We start from the raw sequence: 17,076 nt of genomic DNA on the forward strand, positions 1-17,076 counted from the left end.
AGTTCAGGAAATGAGGATGGTAACTATTCATCACCACCCTTCCCAGGTGGCGCCAGTGGTAAAGAATCCACCTGCCAATGCAGGAGACTCAAGAGATGTAGGTTCAATCCCTGAGTCAAGAGAATTCCCTGGAGTAGAAAATGGCAACCCACTCCAATATTCTTGGCTGGGAAATCCCATGGACAGAGGAGCCTGGCGGCCTACAGTCCATGGGGTCGCAAAGAGTCAGACACAGCTGAGCACACATATCACCAGGCTCGGGAGCTTGCTCTGGCATTTCTGATCTGCATGCTGGCTCCACACACTTTCCCTGCTTCCCAAGTCCCCTGTGACCAAAGCTGCTGCTTTCTGGCACCTGCTACCAGCATTTATTCCACCCAAGTCTATTTCAATCCCATTTTTATTTTGGCAGACCGATTTCTGCAAAGCACCCCGCCAGTAGCTCTCTGCTGATTTTAGCGAACTTGGCACACAGACCTTCTCTGGCAGGTGTAAGCAGCAGCAGACACGAATCCCGCCCCCCACCTCTTACAGAGAAGGCAGCATTTGAAGTCTGAAGAAATGTGGACAAAGAAGAAAAGACACTCTGCATCTAACACCAAGGCCAAGCCCTAGGAGATACGCAGAATCTGCAACGGCTCAATGAAGAGGCAGAGAATACTGGCCTCCCGGTAGGATGGGAGTCAACAGGATGATGGGAGTCAACAGGATGGTCTCAAAAACCACAGGAGAGGCTGCAGAGCCTTCAGATTACTCACTGCCGAAATTGCTTCCCATCATCACAAAAGCAGTAATTACAGAGGAAGCACAGAGGATTAAATCGAGGGGGAAGAAAGAAGTTTAGATAAAGCGATGCTGACAACCAGAGTTATCAGAACATCAATGCGCTCTCAGATCTCGCAAGGCCGGCGGGGGTGGAAATGCGGCTTAAGAAAAGGCACAGCAAAGCCTTATAGGGAGAAAACACTTGTTTCCTACATTCACTATGAGATGGATTTGTGAAGTTTCACATCAAATTTGGTCTGAAGAGATTCTTAAAGGGTGCTTTTATAGCACTGACCACAGACCACCTAAATCAAAGGAAACTGGGATGAATGCTTAAAAAAGCAAATGTCTAAGTTTTTGGAATCAAAATTCGTAGAAAGTGAAAATCACATCCAACTCTTTGCAACCTCATGGACTGTATAGTCCATGGAATTCACCAGGCCAGAATACTGGAGTGGGTAGCCTATCCCTTCTCCAGGGGATTTTCTGAACCCAGGAATCGAACCAGGATCTCCTGCATTACAGGCAAATTTTTTACCAACTGAGCTATCAGGGAAGCCCAAAATTTGTGGAAGTCAGGTGTAAAAATCTGCCACTTTAGTAAACATCAGGTTCCCCTGCTTTATATATAAAATAGCCAACCTAACACATATAAGGTGATTCCCTTTGTGGTTTTGATTCACATTTTCCTGTTGGTTAGTGATTTTGAGAATTTCTTCATTTAACTGTTGTCCATCTGTATGTCTCCTTTGGAAATACTGCAGGTCCTCTGCCCACTTTTAAATCAAGTAATTTGTTTCTTTGTTACTGACTGCAGGAGTTCCTTACATATTTTGGATATTAACCTCTATCAGGTACATAGTTTGCAAATATTTTCTTTCATTCTGTAGGCTGCCTTTTCATTCTGTTGTTTCCTTGGCTGTGTAGAAACTTTTGGCAAGAATGTGGAAAAGTCAGAACCCTGTACACACGTTTTATACATACATATATATACATATATATATATATATATTTATAATGGAATATTACTTAGCAATAAAAATGAGGAACAACTGGACCAGCCGAAGCTGGGATGTCCTCAGAGATGCAGGGAAGGGAGAGGTCTTGGGGGCAGGAGACGGGCTAGAGTGAAGGTCCCAGGGGCCAGACAGAGCCCCACAACTCAAGAGGAAGGGATCCAGGCTGGCTGCAGCACAGACACTGGGAGGCAGCCCCAGCTATGGATCGACTGGGTCTGTGGGCAGAATCCAGGTGCCAAAAAAAGGAAAACTTTGAGTAGGAAATTTGCAATCAAATACTTTAATGCCTCTGGCTACGTGGAGGGTGGATGGGTGGGATTTGGAGGGAGTGTCATGTAAACCAAGTGGAGAGAGATGATGTTCTCTGAAGGGGTGGAAGAATGACAGGTTGGAATCACGAGCTGGGCTGGACCACACTGAGAGGAAGGGGCTGAGAGACTCCTGGGTGGAGGTGCAAGCAGGTGGTCACAGCCCCAGCTTGGTGTTGGGGGTATAACCAGAGATTCCGCAAGAGCTACAGGGACGAGCAGCACAGACGCTGCCGCCTCCGCCCAGGAAAAGACAGCCGTGGGCAGAGAGTGGAGCTCAGAGAGGAGTGGAAAGAGGAGAGGCCGGGCTACCGGAGCAGGGGCCTGGAGCCTGCAGACGCGCGACATCATCAGGTTCCAGGAAAGAGGGTTTTGTGCACAGTCAGGGCTGACCGCCACTCACAGGTCTGGAGTGACGCCTTCAGAGCAAGCGGCACAGGGCCATAGGGGAATCCGAGCAAACCCTGGGTGAGCAGGGCGGGCACAGGACACAGCAGGTGGGCGTGAGGGCCTGCGGGAGGCGGGCAGGGCTGCGGGGGCGGGGGTTGCGGGGGCAGGGGCTGCGGAGAACGCTTCCGCTGCCATGTGCCACTGGAGTTCCCAGAGGAAGACCCATGAGCCCCTGTGATTCCTGCTGGGAGAGACTCGGGACACGGGAGACTAAAAAGCCAGAGGAAAGGACTGCTGCTTAGAAGGCCGGAGGCTCTTGTCCTGGGTGCTCACTCAGGAAGGGGGACCCTCTCTCTCCTGGGAGGAGACAAGGGAAGAAGGAGTGGAGCAGGCAGGGCTGGGGTCGGGGCCGGCAGAGCCCAGTGCTCTTTGTGGCAGAGGAGGCAAGGGGGAGGCCAGAGCCACAAGGAGGGTCGAATTTCCAGCAACCGAATTCTCACCAGGACCCTGGGAGCCCAGAGAGGCGAGCTGGACGGCCGAGAGCCAGTCACCGAGCATCCATCCCCTGCCGCCACTGCACAGTCCAGAGGCGTTCAGGAGCCTCTCGGAAGAAACTGAGAACCGTACAAGTGAGTGAAGAGAACTCAGCCTGGTCAAACCTGTGAAGGACCAACACACTGGACGTTGCAGGGATGTGACCACTCAGGAGAGAGGAGAGGCCTGGGGTGCAGAGGCTGCCCACCATGCCCTGGGGTCAGCAGGTTCAAGGCAGGCATAAGGTCAGCGTCACCAAGGCTGCAGCTGAGCCACAGGGCTGGACTCTGCAACTCCACCTTCATGGCCCATGTGAAGAGCACAGCAAGGAAAATGCTTGGCTGCACCAGTTGCTCTGAAAGCCTTTCAAAGTAGGCAGTCCTGGTGGATTCAGCTACAGAAATACGCTTTATCTCTGGCCTCGAGGCTGGAGGTCCAAGATCAGGCACCAGTAGAGCTGCTGTCCCTGGGACCTCCCTTCCAGGCTGGCAGATGGGGTCCTCACGTGGTTCTGCCCAGTCGGGCACACTCCCTGGTGTCCCTTTTTATGGCCAAATCACCTTTCCCAAGGAGACCGGTCATATGGGTTTAGTACCCATTCGTGTAACCTCACTTAACGCACCCATGGATACCTTATCTTTGACAAAGGAGGCAAAACTATACAATGGAGAAAAGACAATCTCTTTAACAAGTGGTGCTGGGAAAACTGGTCAACCACTTGTAAAAGAAGGAAACTAGAACGCTTTCTAACACCATACACAAAAATAAACTCAAAATGGATTAAAGATCTAAATTTAAGACCAGAAACTATAAAACTCCTAAAGAAGAACATAGGCAAAACACTCTCCAACATAAATCACAGCAGGATCCTCTATGACCCACCTCCCAGAGTAATGGAAATAAAAGCAAAAATAAACAAATGGACTTAATTAAACTTAAAAGCTTTTGCACAATGAAGGAAACTATAAACAAGGTGAAAAGACTGCCTTCAGAATGGGAGAAAATAATAGCAAACAAAGTAACTGACAAAGAATTAATCTCAAAAATATACAAGCAGCTCCTGCAGCTTAATTCCAGAAAAAAAATGACCCAATCAAAAAATGGGCCAAAGAACTAAACAGACATTTCTCCAAAGAAGACATATGGATGGCTAACAAACACATGAAAAGATGCTCAACATCACTCATTATCAGAGAAATGCAAATCAAAACCACAATGAGGTACCATCTCACGCCAGTCAGAATGGCTGCTATCCAAAAGTCTACAAACAATAAATGCTGGAGAGGGTGTGGAGAAAAGGGAACCCTCTTACACTGTTGGTGGGAATGCAAATTAGTACAGCCACTATGGAGAACAGTGTGGAGATTCCTTAAAAAACTGGAAATAGAACTGCCTTATGACCCAGCAATCCCACTGCTGGGCATACACACCGAGGAAACAAGAATAGAAAGAGACACGTGTACCCAATGTTCATCGCAGCACTGTTTACAATAGCCAGGACATGGAAGCAACCTAGATGTCCATCAGCAAACGAATGGATAAGAAAGCTGTGGTACATATACACAATGGAGTATTACTCAGCCGTTAAAAATAATACACTTGAATCAGTTCTAATGAGTGGATGAAACTGGAGCCTATTGTACAGAGTGAAGTAAGCCAGAAAGAAAAACACCAATACAGTATACTAACACATATATATGGAATTTAGAAAGATGGTAATGATGACCCTGTATGCAAGACACCAAAAGAGACACAGATGTCTAGAACAGTCTTTTGGACTCTGGGAGAGGGAGAGGGTGGGATGACTTGGGAGAATGGCATTGAAACATGTATATTATCATATGTGAAATGGATCACCAGTCCAGGTTCGATGCATGGAACAGGGTGCTTGGGGCTGGTGCACTGGGATGACCCAGAGGGATGGGATGGGGAGGGAGGTGGGAGGAGGGTTCAGAATGGGGAACACATGTACACCCATGGAGGTTTCATGTCAATGTATGGCAAAACCAATATAATATTGTAAAATAGCCTCCAATTAAATAATTTTTTAAAAAGAGATTGCATTAAAAAAATGATTTTTTAAAGACCCTGCCTCCGAACACACTCACCTGCTGAGGTAGTGGGACCAGTACTTTAACAGACACCATCTAATCCCTGTGCCTCAGACAATAAAGAATATGCCTGCAATGCGGGAGACCTGGGTGCAATCCTTGGGTCAAGAAGATCCCCTGGAGGAAGAAATGGCAACCCACTCCAGGATTCTTGCCTGGAGAATCCCATGGACAGAGGAGCCTGGTGGGCTACAGTCCACAGAGTCACAAAGAGTCGGACACGACCGAGCAACTAACACTTTCACTTTCTTCCATCATTCATCGTTCAGTCCGCAACTTGAAACTTGTGATTCTAAGTAGAACTGCCCAACTATTCCACCCAATCAGTGGATTCAAGGCATGGGGCCTGGAGTAGCAGCAATGCCTGGGAGCTCATCAGAAATGCAGGCCCTTGGCCCCCATCCTAAACAGTTGAACTGGGAATCTGGGAGTGAAGCTCAGTGCTCCACATCTTAACAAATTCTCTGGGTCAACATTTTGATGTGCGCTCAGTAAATTTTTCAGGAAGTCACCCAGTGAATCCAGTTCTCTAGGTATACATCAAGTATTATAATAAACGCAAGTATATTAGATCTTGGAAAAGCCTTTGCAAAAATTAAAGGATCCAAGGAGACTAAAACAGCAGGAAGTGCCCCTGGATGGGCGTTTCCTGCTGGACCCGCTCAGGGTGGGCAGACAGGCAGGGTAACGTAACCTCAGCCTCCTCGCCCAGACAGGTGGGAGGGCCCGCCTCTGCACTGGCTGTGGGCGTGCAGTGACAACACACACGCAGTGTGTGTGTCACGGGTCTGACACCCTCCAGGTGCCTCTCTGTGGGGGGTTCCCACGCCTGCCTCAGCGCACAGGACTCGGGCTTCACAGCTCATTTCTATGGAGCCACTGGGGCTCCAAGGACTCTATATTTTATTCCGCCTTCATCAATCTCCCAGAGAAATAAGAACTGAGTTACTGGAAGGCTGTTTCTAAACACACGGGGTGTGTAGAGAGAAGGGGTACCTGCGGGGGGAGGGGGGTGCCCCCGGTACAGGAATCCATGACAAACAGTAAGTTTCCAGGGCATTCGTAGGAAGAGGAAGCCTTCTGTAAGTGGTTACTCTAGAAATCATGTTTCCCTAATGTGGATCACACAAACAAACAAAGATAGGCAAACATAGTAATGAAAGCATTTTACCCAGAAGAAATGAAAACACCGTCTCCAAAATCCTGATCTAGCTTTCTGATAAAATTACTTCCAGGAAGTAGCATAAATTTTACTTAGGTACAGGCCTCATGTTGAGCTGAACAGGAAGATTCTGCAGAATATGATAAAATTGGTAAATGTAGGCAATCTGGTACCAAATTTGTTTTAATGTATCTTGGACTCATTTCTTTTTTAGTAATGAAATACTTAAATAGATTTTCAAATGATGTATTTTCCAGTTCCATAATTTGTAATTTCAATGATAAATGAGATTACATTTTTATATCATATTTTACAACAGTAATGGAAAGCACTATAATTTTTCTTTCCTCGGGATTCTCTTTAAATTTAAAATATACCTCTTTTTCAAGTAACATTAGCTTTTTTGTATGTCTATTTCTAACATATTTACATGGATTTCCATAATGTTCCCCAAATTCAGAACATGGAATTATCATTTTTCAAAAGAGACATATACAGCCAGAATGAAGAGGATATATATGTAGGCAATATATTTTCAATGTAAATTATCTTAAATGCTCAACAATGACAAAATGTTCATGAGAGAATAATCATATTTTCTTTAAATTTGTGCATATATATAAAAGTCATTTAACTAATGTAACATAAAAAAGTGAAGACTCAGAAATTAAACCTTTAGGCAACATTCTAGCACTGAAAAGAGCAAATAATGCCTATGTTCAGTTAAAATAAAAATTTTACATAAAACAGAGACAAGTTATGATATGTACAGTGAAACATTAACACAGAAGTTACACAAGCAATAACACAGATGAATCTCTGAGATAAAACATAGAAAAAACAATTTTGTGCATACTGTCTTATTCCATTCATATGAAGTTAAGAAAACAGGCAAAACTACTTGAAAGTCACACTACTACTGTCAGAGGACAGGTCTGACTGGGCGAGGACATGAGAGCCAGCCAAGCTCGCCTGGGTGATGGCTGCATAGATGCACCATGGGAAGTTCCCCCAACTGTGCGCCTGAGGACTGTGCCATTTATGGTAAGGTACAAGAAGTTTCTGTTAGTAAAAACACACGTCAAACAGTGCTTTTAAAAAATTAATGATTCATGGGAAAAGTACACAATTACAGGATTATGAAACAAATTCAAATCACTGTAAATATGAAGAGGGGTCCAACTTAATTAGTTACAGTAATATAAATCTAAAGGAACCCAAAGGCTGCCCCTTCATAAAGGGTTACAGGCCTTTTCCTTTGACTGTAGGGGAAGATCTTGAATGTAACAGCTATTGCTCCTACACTTAGACTACACAACAGCTGAAGTAAAAATTTTACATATTTAATTAAGATTGCCTTTAAAAAAATCAAAACAGAGATTTTCCTGTTCAGTCTGAAGAAGAAACGCATCCTGTTGTGTGAGAGCCACATGGCTAAGACCTGAGGGTGACTTATAGGATCTGAGAGCAAATCCATTGACTGCTGGCCAACCATGGTGGAGCCCAGTTCTATGAGCACAAGGACCCGAATTCCACCCACAAGCTGAAAAAATCTGGGAGAGGATCCAGATAAGGAGGGTTCCCGATAAGAATGCAGAGCAGATGGCACCTCTGTTTCAGCCTTGGGAGACTCCAGACTTCTGACCTCAGAGACTGGGAGATAAGTGAATATTCTGCACACAAATATGATGTAAAACCAGCAATTGTAAGAAGAGACTACAAACGCAGGATATTGGAAATGCATTTGAAAGTAAAAGATCAGTAACTTAAAGCAATCTTGTGTGTATGTGTGAGTATATATGTGTGTGTGTGTGTGTGTGTATGTATATATAGCCTGCTATATCAAAACCTTATGGCAACTGCAAACTGAAAATCTCCAATATACATGCGCGCACACACACACACACACACACACACACACACACACAAAGCAATCCCAACACAACACTAAAATTAGGCATCAGATCACGAGAACAAAAGAGAAAGGGAAGGAAAAAGACCTACAAAAACAAATCCAAAACAATTAACAAAATGTCGATAAGAACATACATATTGATAATTATCTTAAATGTAAATGGGTTAAATGCTATGACCAAAAAACACAGACTGATTGAATGGATACAAAAACAAGACTCATATATATGCTGTCTATAAGAAACCCACTTCAGATCTAGGGACACGTACAGACTCAAAGGGAGGAAATGGATATCAAAAGAAAGGTGTAGTAGCAATTCTCATATCAGACAAAGCAGACTAAAACACTGTTACAAGAGCCAAAGAAAGACACTACATAATGATCAATGAATCAATCCAGGAAGTTATAACAATTGTAAATACGTATGTACCCAACACAGGACATCTCAATATATAAGACATATACTAACAGGTATAAAGGGAGAAATCGACAATAACACAATAATAGTGGAGGACTTTAACACCCCACTTGAATCAATCGACAGATCACTCAGACAGAAAATCAATAAGGAAACACAGGCCTTAAATGACACATTAGACCAGATGACTTAATTAATACTTATAGAACATCCATCCAAAAGCAGCAGAATACACATTCTTCTCAAGTGCACGTGGAACATTCTCCAGGACTGACCACATGCTGGGCGACAAACCGAGACTTGGTAAATTGAAGAAAACTGAACTTTTGTGTACAGTTCTTCTGTGTATTCTTGCCACCTCTTCTTAATATCTTCTGCTTCTGTTAGGTCCATACCATTTCTGTCCTTTATTGAGCCCATCTTTGCATGACATGTTCCCTTGATAGCTCTAATTTTCTTGAAGATATCTCTAGTCTTCCCCATTCTGTTGTTTTCTTCTATTTCTTTGCATTGATCGCTGAGGAAGGCTTTCTTATCTCTTCTTGCTATTCTTTGGAACTCTGCATTCAGATGCTTATATCTTTCCTTTTCTCCTTTGCTTTCACTTCTCTTCTTTTCACAGCTATTTGTAAGGCCTCCCCAGACAGCCATTTTGCTTTTTTGCATTTCTTTTCCCTGGGGATGGTCTTCATCCCTGTCTCCTGTACAATGTCACGAACCTCCACCCATAGTTCATCAGGCACTCTATCTATCAAATCTAGTCCCTTAAATCTATTTCTCACTTCTACTGTATAATCATAAGGAATTTGATTTAGGTCATACCTGAATGGTCTAGTGATTTTCTCTACTTTCTTCAATTTAAGTCTGAATTTGGCAATAAGGAGTTCATGATCTGAGCCACAGTCAGCTCCTGGTCTTGTTTCTGCTGACTGTATAGAGCTTTTCCATCTTTGGCTGCAAAGAATATAATCAGTCTGATTTTGGTGTTGACCATCTGGTGATGTCCATGTGTAGAGTCTTCTCTTGTGTTGCTGGAAGATGGTGTTTTTTATGACCAGTGCATTCTCTTAGCAAAACTCTATTAGTCTTTGCCCTGCTTCATTCCATATTCCAAGGCCAAATTTGCCTGTTACCCCAAGTGTTTCTTGACTTCCTACTTTTGCATTCCAGTCCCCTAGAATGAAAAGGATATCTTCTTTGGGTGTTAGTTCTAAAAGGTCTTGTAGGTTTTCATAGAACCGTTCATCTTCAGGTTCTTCAGCATTACTGGTTCGGGCATAGACTTGGATTACTGTGATATTGAATGGTTTGCCTTGGAAATGAACAGAGGTCATTCTGTAGTTTTTGAGATTGCATCCAAGTACTGAGTTTTGGACTCTTTTGTTGACCAAGAGGGAACTTACCTCAATATAATAAAGGCCATATATGACAAACTCACAGCAAACATTATTCTCAATGGTGAAAACCTGAATTTCCTCTAAGATTAGGAATACCACCAGGATGTCCACTCTCGCCTCTATTATTCAATACAGTTTTGGAAGTCCTTGCCATAGCAATCAGAGAATAAAAAGAAAAAAAAAAGGAATTCAAATTCCAATCCAAATTGGAAAAGAAGTAAAGCTGTCACTGTCTCCAAATGACATAATACTATAGATAGAAAATCCTAAAGATACTACCAGAAAACTACTAGAGCTAATCAATGAATCTGGTAATGTTTCAGGGTACAAAATTAATGCACAGAATTTTGCTGCATTTCGATGCTAAAAACAAAAATTCAGAAACAGAACTCAAGGGAGCAATCCCCATCACCATTATCTCAAAAAGAATTAAGTACCTAGGAATAAACTTATCTAAGGAGGCAAAAGACTTGTACTCAGAAAACTATAAGATACTGATGAAAGAAATTAAAGATAACACAAACAAATGGAAAGATATATGATGTTCTTGGATTGGAATAATGAATACTGTCAAAATGACTATACTAACCAACAAAACTTACAGATTCAATACAATCCCTATCAAACTACCAATGGCATTTTTCATAGAGCTAGAACAAAAAATCTTTAAAATCTGTATGGAGACATAAAAGATGCTGCACAGCCAAAGCAATCTTGAAAAAGATAAACAGAGATGAAGGAACTGGGCTCCCTGACTTCAAACTATACTATAAAGCTGCAGTCATCAACACAGTACGGTCCAGGAACAAAAACAGAAATATAGATCAATAGGTCAATAGGAATAGGTCAGCAAAGCGTGAAATAAACCCACATACCTATAGTCACATATCTATGACCAAGAAGGCAAGACTACAATGGAGGAAAGATAATATCTTCAATGAATTGCACCAGAAAAACATGTAAAAAAATGAAAGTAGAACATTCTTTAACACCATGCTCAAAAATAAACTCAAAATGGATTAAAGACCTAAATATAAGAGTGGACACTATAAAACTCTTAGAGGAAACACAGGCAGAACACACTTTGACACAAGTTGCAGCAATATCTTTTCCAAGGCATCTCCTTGAATAATGGAAATAAAAACAAAAATAATCAGTGGGATCTAATTAATCTTAAAAGCTTTTGCACAGCAAAGAAAACCATAAGAAAAGAAAAAAAAAAACACAGAATGGGAGAAAATATTTGCAAAAGATATGAGTGACAAGGGATTAGTCCCCCAAATTTATAAATAGCTCATGCAACTCAATATCAAAAAAAAAAAAATCCAATAAAAAAAATGGGCAGATCTAAGAAGTCATTTCTCCAAAAACAGACATACAAATGGCCAAGAGTACATGAAAAGATGCTGCTGCTGCTAAGCCGCTTCAGTCGTGTCCGACTCTGTGTGACCCCATGGACTGCAGCCCACCAGGCTCCCCCGTCCCTGGGATTCTCCAGGCAAGAACACTGGAGTGGGGTGCCATTTCCTTCTCCAATGCATGAAAGATGCTAAATATCATTAATTATTGGAGAAATATAAATCAAAACTACAATGAGGTATCACCTCACACTAATCAGAATGGCCATCATCAAAAAAAAATCTGCAAATAATAAATACTGTAGAGACTGTGCTGAAAAGGGAACCCTCTTACACTGCTGATGGGCATGTAAATTGGTGCAGCCGCTATGGAGAACAGTACAGTGTTCCTTTTAAAACTAAAAGCAGAGCTACCATACGATCCACCAATCCCACTCCTGAGCATATTTTGAACAAAACTATAGCTCAAAAAGATACATGTACCCCTGTGTTCACTGAAGCTCTATTCACAATAGCCAAGGCATGGAAACAACCTAAATGCCCATTGACAGATGAATGGGTAAAGAAGATGTGGTATTTACACACAATGGAATATTACTCAACCACTAAAAGGAATGAAATAATCCCATTTGCATCAGCGTGGATGGACCTGGAGATTATTATCCTGAGTGAAGTAAGCATAAACTTCTTTAGACATTCTGAAACCAGATGCCACCAAGGAGGCTCAAGAGGAAGTGAGGGACCTGTTGCTGGAAACTGGAGGAAGATCATAGTCCAGCAGTTCCTCACATGGTTAACCAGTGATCTCACTCCTAGATGCATGCCCAGGAGAGAATGTATGTCCTCAGATAACTCATACACAGATGCTCATAGCAGCATCTTCATAATAGCCCAAAAGTAGAAGCAACCCAAAAAATCATTAGCTGGTGAAAGAACAAACCAATTTTGGCGCATCTGGATAACGAACATGATCGGGCCACCAAAGGATGAAGCACCGACAGACCAGCACGTGGTCCCTGAGAAACATCAGGCCGAGTAAAAGACGCCAGACACAGACACCCTCGTGCTATGGGCTCCACTTGTACGAACGTCCAGAGCAGACAAGCACGCAGAGACAGACAGCAGAGTACAGCTTACCTATGACTGGAGCACACAGGGGTCAGGGGAGGCGACAGGTAAACTGACGAGAGGTTTCTTCCTGTGGTAATGCAACTCGCTCCAAACTTGATAGGGGCAAGGGATACACAACACTAAGAATAAACGACAAGCTGCTGAACTGTGCTAAATGGACAAATTCCGTGGCGTGTAAATTATTATCTCAATAGAGCTGTTAGAATAAGATACACCCGACATCATTAATCATTAGGGAAAAGCAAATTAAAACCACAATGAGAGACCCCTACAAACCAATTACGATGCCTAAAATAGATAATTTTTAAACCTGACAGTACCAAGAGCAGAAAAGCAAGCAGAGTCGATGGAAACTCACACTGCTTGTGAGAATGCAGTCTACCAAACATCTGTCATCAACATCCAGAAGCGTTTAGTTCTGGTCACTTATTTGCGGGTCTATGTAACTGGAGGCTCTGAGGAAGCCTCTGAGGTCTGTCCACCTCCAGGCCTCTTCAGCCCAACTCTGTCCTCCTTTCTGGGTCACTGCCTGCAGATGGGGTAGGAACCGGCTCCACGGAGGCCCAGTCACACACCGGGGTTCTGCTCCATGGCCGACACCTGTGCGTGGAGATCTGCACATGAGACCTAGGAACACACTTTAGTCCCAAGTGGACAGAGGCTCCAGGGAACAAGACTCACATTTGGATTCTTCTGCATGTAAACCCGTCCTGGCAAAGTCCCTGCATGCAAGGTGCACATCAAGAATGATGCTGGACTGGCTTGTTCTTGAGGCAGGAAAACAAAAGGACTGATTCTGTTACCTTCGTTTTCTATACTGAGACATTGCTTCTGTGATAAATTAAGTTCTGAAGAAATGTAAAGCTGTCCCACAAACACACAGATGTTTGATTCAAGTCAAAGAAAAACACTAAGCTTTCTGCCTCCATCCAACTACACCCCTCACTGTGCTTAATCTCTTCCTCTCCAACTTTTTTTAAACCTTATTCATTTTAATGGGAGGACAATTACTTTACAATATTGTGATGGGTTTTGCCATATATCAATACGAATCAGCCACAGGCATACACGTGAATCCTCTCTCCTGAACCCCTCTCCCACCTCCCTCCCCAGCTCATCCATCCAGGCTATCATAGACACTGGCTTCTGGTGCCCTGAATCACACACACCTCAAGCTTGCACTGACTATTGATTTTACATATGGTAATACATATGTCCCAATGCTATTCTCTCAAATCACCCTGCCCTCTCCTTCTCCCACTGAGCCCAAAAGTCTGTTCTTTACGTCTGCATCTCCATTGCTGCCCTGAACATAGGACTGTTGGTACCAGATACCGATATGCATTAATATACGGTATTGGTCTTTCTCTTCCTGACTTACTTCGTTAAAACAAGGTGGCGATAAGGGTGGGGGCCTCACCTCACGCCCCCCCACCCCAACCCCCACCCAGTGGAAATGCAAAGAAGTCCCCTGACTTACAGTGACCAGGACCAGGCTCTGGGGGTGCCGACTCCAAGCTCAGGGCAGCATCAGATTGCTTCTTGGAATCTTGCAAAAGATGCAGAAATACCTTTTTGAAAATGGAAAAGAGCTTCACGTTATTTTATGTTCTCTTCCACATTGCACCTCGTCTGCCTCAATTACCCAACTGGGTCATTATGACAATATTCACCAAACAGCCACCATATTTCACTTGGTCGTTCAGTTAAGGGACAGAACTCTGAGGCCACCTGGTCCTGCCCACAGGACACAAAGGTGAGTAAAACCAGTCTGAACCTCAGGGCACCTCGGTCCTGGCCAAGCCGCCAGGAAGGAATGGGCAGGGCGTGGTGGAGCCGATCACACAGAGCATCCAATTCAACTGTGGTTTGTGAAACGCTGTCCAGCATCTGAGAAACTCAAGAAGAATCAGGCCACAAACTCATGAACTGCACCACAGATTCAGAGTGGGTGGGCCCACGTGTGCCAATCTCCACCACAGAGTCTTCTCCACAGGCTCTGGGACCTCTAAATAACTAAACGGGCTTGTCCTATAAACTGGCTTGAAGTTAGTAATTGGTTAGTGCTGGACGCCGATGCCCTGCCTCACTGTTCAAACCGAAGGGCTGTAGCTGTCATCAAAGCCCACAAACAATAAATGCTGCAGAGGGTATGGAGAAAAGGGAACCCTCCTACACTGTTGGCGGGAATGTAGAGCATTCCCTATGAAGAACAGTATGGAGGTTCCTTACAAATCCAAAAATAGAGCTACCACATGACCCAGCAATCCCACTCCTAGGCATGTACATGGAGAAAAACATAATTTGAAAAGACACACGTTCACTGCAACACTTTACAATAGCCAGGTCATGGAAGCAACCTAAATGTCCATCAGCAGGGGAATGGATAAGGACAATGTGGTACATATATACAATGGAATATTACTCAGCCATAATAAATAATGAACTAATGCCATTTGCAGCAACATGGATGGACACAGAGATGATCATATTAAGTGAAGAAAGGCAGAAAAAAAGAAAACATCATAAACATTGCTCCTACGCTCTATTTAAAATATGAGACAGATGACCTTATTTACAGAAGAGAAACAGACTCACAGACATAGGAAACAGAGCTACAGTTACCAAATGGGGAAGGAGGGAGGGATAAACTAGGAGTTTGGAATGAACTTACATACACACTACTATAAAAGAACTAGATGACCAACAAAGACCTACTGTATAGCACAGGGAACTATACTGAATATCTTGCAATAACCTATAAGGGAAAAGGATCTGGAAAAGAATCTATACATATTCATATAAACATACATATATGTGTATATATATGGGCTTCCGTGGTAGCTCAGCTGGTAGAGAATCTGCCTGCAATGTAGGAGACCCTGGTTTGATTCACGGGTCAGGAAGATCCCCTGGAGAAGGAATAGATGACCCACTCCAATATTCATGGGTTTCCCTGGTGGCTCAGACAGTAAAGAATCCACCTGCAACGCAGGAGACTTCGGTTGGATCCCTGTGTTGGGACGATCCCCTGGAGGAGGGCATGGCAACCCACTCCAGTATTTTTGCCTGGAGAATCGCTATGGACAGAAAAGCCTGGTGGGCTGAAGTCCATGGGGTTGCAAAGAGTCAGACATGACTAAGCAACTAAGCACAGCACAGCGCATACACACACACACACACACACACACACACACACACACATATATATATATACACATATATACAGGGAAGGGAATGACTACCCACTCCAGTATTCTTGCCCAGAGAATCCCTTGGACAAGGGAACCTGGTGGGTTACAGTCCACAGGGTCACAAAGAGTAGGACACAACTGAGTGACTAACACTACTATGCATACACATAACTGAATCACTTTGCTGTACACCTAACACTACCACAACATTGAATATCAACTATATTTCCATAAAAAAAATTTTTTAAATTCAAGGACTAGGCCCAAAATCAGTACGAGCGAGGTGCAAAAGCATGTGCCTGGAGACAGGGAGATGAGAGGACAGGAGTCTGTGGGTGACTGCTGGGGGGCAGGGGACAGGCCGCATGCAGAGGAGGGAGGGTGTCCCTGATGAGAACCCTCACAGGGTGTGAGGAGAGGCAATCTGGAGAGGGCAGAGGCGCTGGGCTCTGAGGAAGGGGCTCCACGCCTAGCAAAGGTCTGGTCAGCCTTGCGCCACAGACAGAGGACTCACACATCCCGAGACCAGAGTGACAGAAACTCAGTGCATAACGGCCACAGACCGGGGAGCAGGCAGTGGGTTTCCTCACTCATTGCTCAGCACAGTCCACTCAGCCTCTCCTGGGGACCATCACTAAGCCAGGCACTGCCCAGTGCTGCCCTCCCCCTGGCAGCACACACATGTCCCCTCACCCCTGCCCGCTGCTGCAAAGCCCTGGGGTCCTGACCTCAGCCGCGCTGCAGCCTCCCCACCAGGTGGGTTCCCGCTCTGACTCCAAGTCACCACCTCCCTGAACTCTGGACTCTGCAAACAGCATTTCCATCCTGACTGAGTTTATTTCGGGGAACGAGCACAGAGATATTGACCAACTCTAGGCGTTCCTAGGAGCCCGTGGCCCCTAGGAGAAGATGGGGAGAGGGCTCCAGGGGAGAAGCAGCCGGCAAGGGGGGAGAGACCCGCATTCTCAGTGCATATGATGAATTAGTTTGGGCAGACTTCTGCTGAGAGGAGTCTGAGTCCTCCGATTTAGTGATGAGCCATGAGGTGTCATTACTTTTGATCTGATGAGGTTGCTTTTATTGGTAAGATAACGTCTTGCTGATTCTCAGCAAGACCCCAAGGAAAAGCTGCAGACCTCGCAGTTACTACAAGTGGGAACAATAGCTTAATAAGAAGAGAACAGCAACGCTGTGCCATGCGTCACCTTCACTGCCTCATCTAATAAACGGTATGAATAATAAGATGCAAAAAACAGAACTGTTGCAAAGAGTGAATGTGTCTGCACGTAAAGCTGGGAAGACAGTGCCAGCCAAATGGGAAGCTCGTGATATCTGATCCCAAGAATGATGGGAGGAGGAATAATGACAGCTGGA

The 17,076-nt window shown here is 44.2% G+C and overlaps 1 protein-coding gene across 1 annotated transcript in view; it reads right to left on the reverse strand.

The window, feature by feature from the left end:
• Positions 1–17,076, reverse strand: part of ABCA13 (ATP binding cassette subfamily A member 13) — a 396,112-nt gene that overhangs the window by 184,639 nt on the left and 194,397 nt on the right. The window contains exon 43 of the mRNA XM_069587332.1: positions 13,989–14,079. Within this exon, the coding sequence (XP_069443433.1) occupies positions 13,989–14,079 (91 nt within the window). The remainder of the gene's footprint in view (positions 1–13,988; positions 14,080–17,076) is intronic.

Source organism: Ovis canadensis, chromosome 4, assembly GCF_042477335.2.
Source record: "Ovis canadensis isolate MfBH-ARS-UI-01 breed Bighorn chromosome 4, ARS-UI_OviCan_v2, whole genome shotgun sequence".
Lineage (NCBI taxonomy): Eukaryota > Metazoa > Chordata > Mammalia > Artiodactyla > Bovidae > Ovis > Ovis canadensis.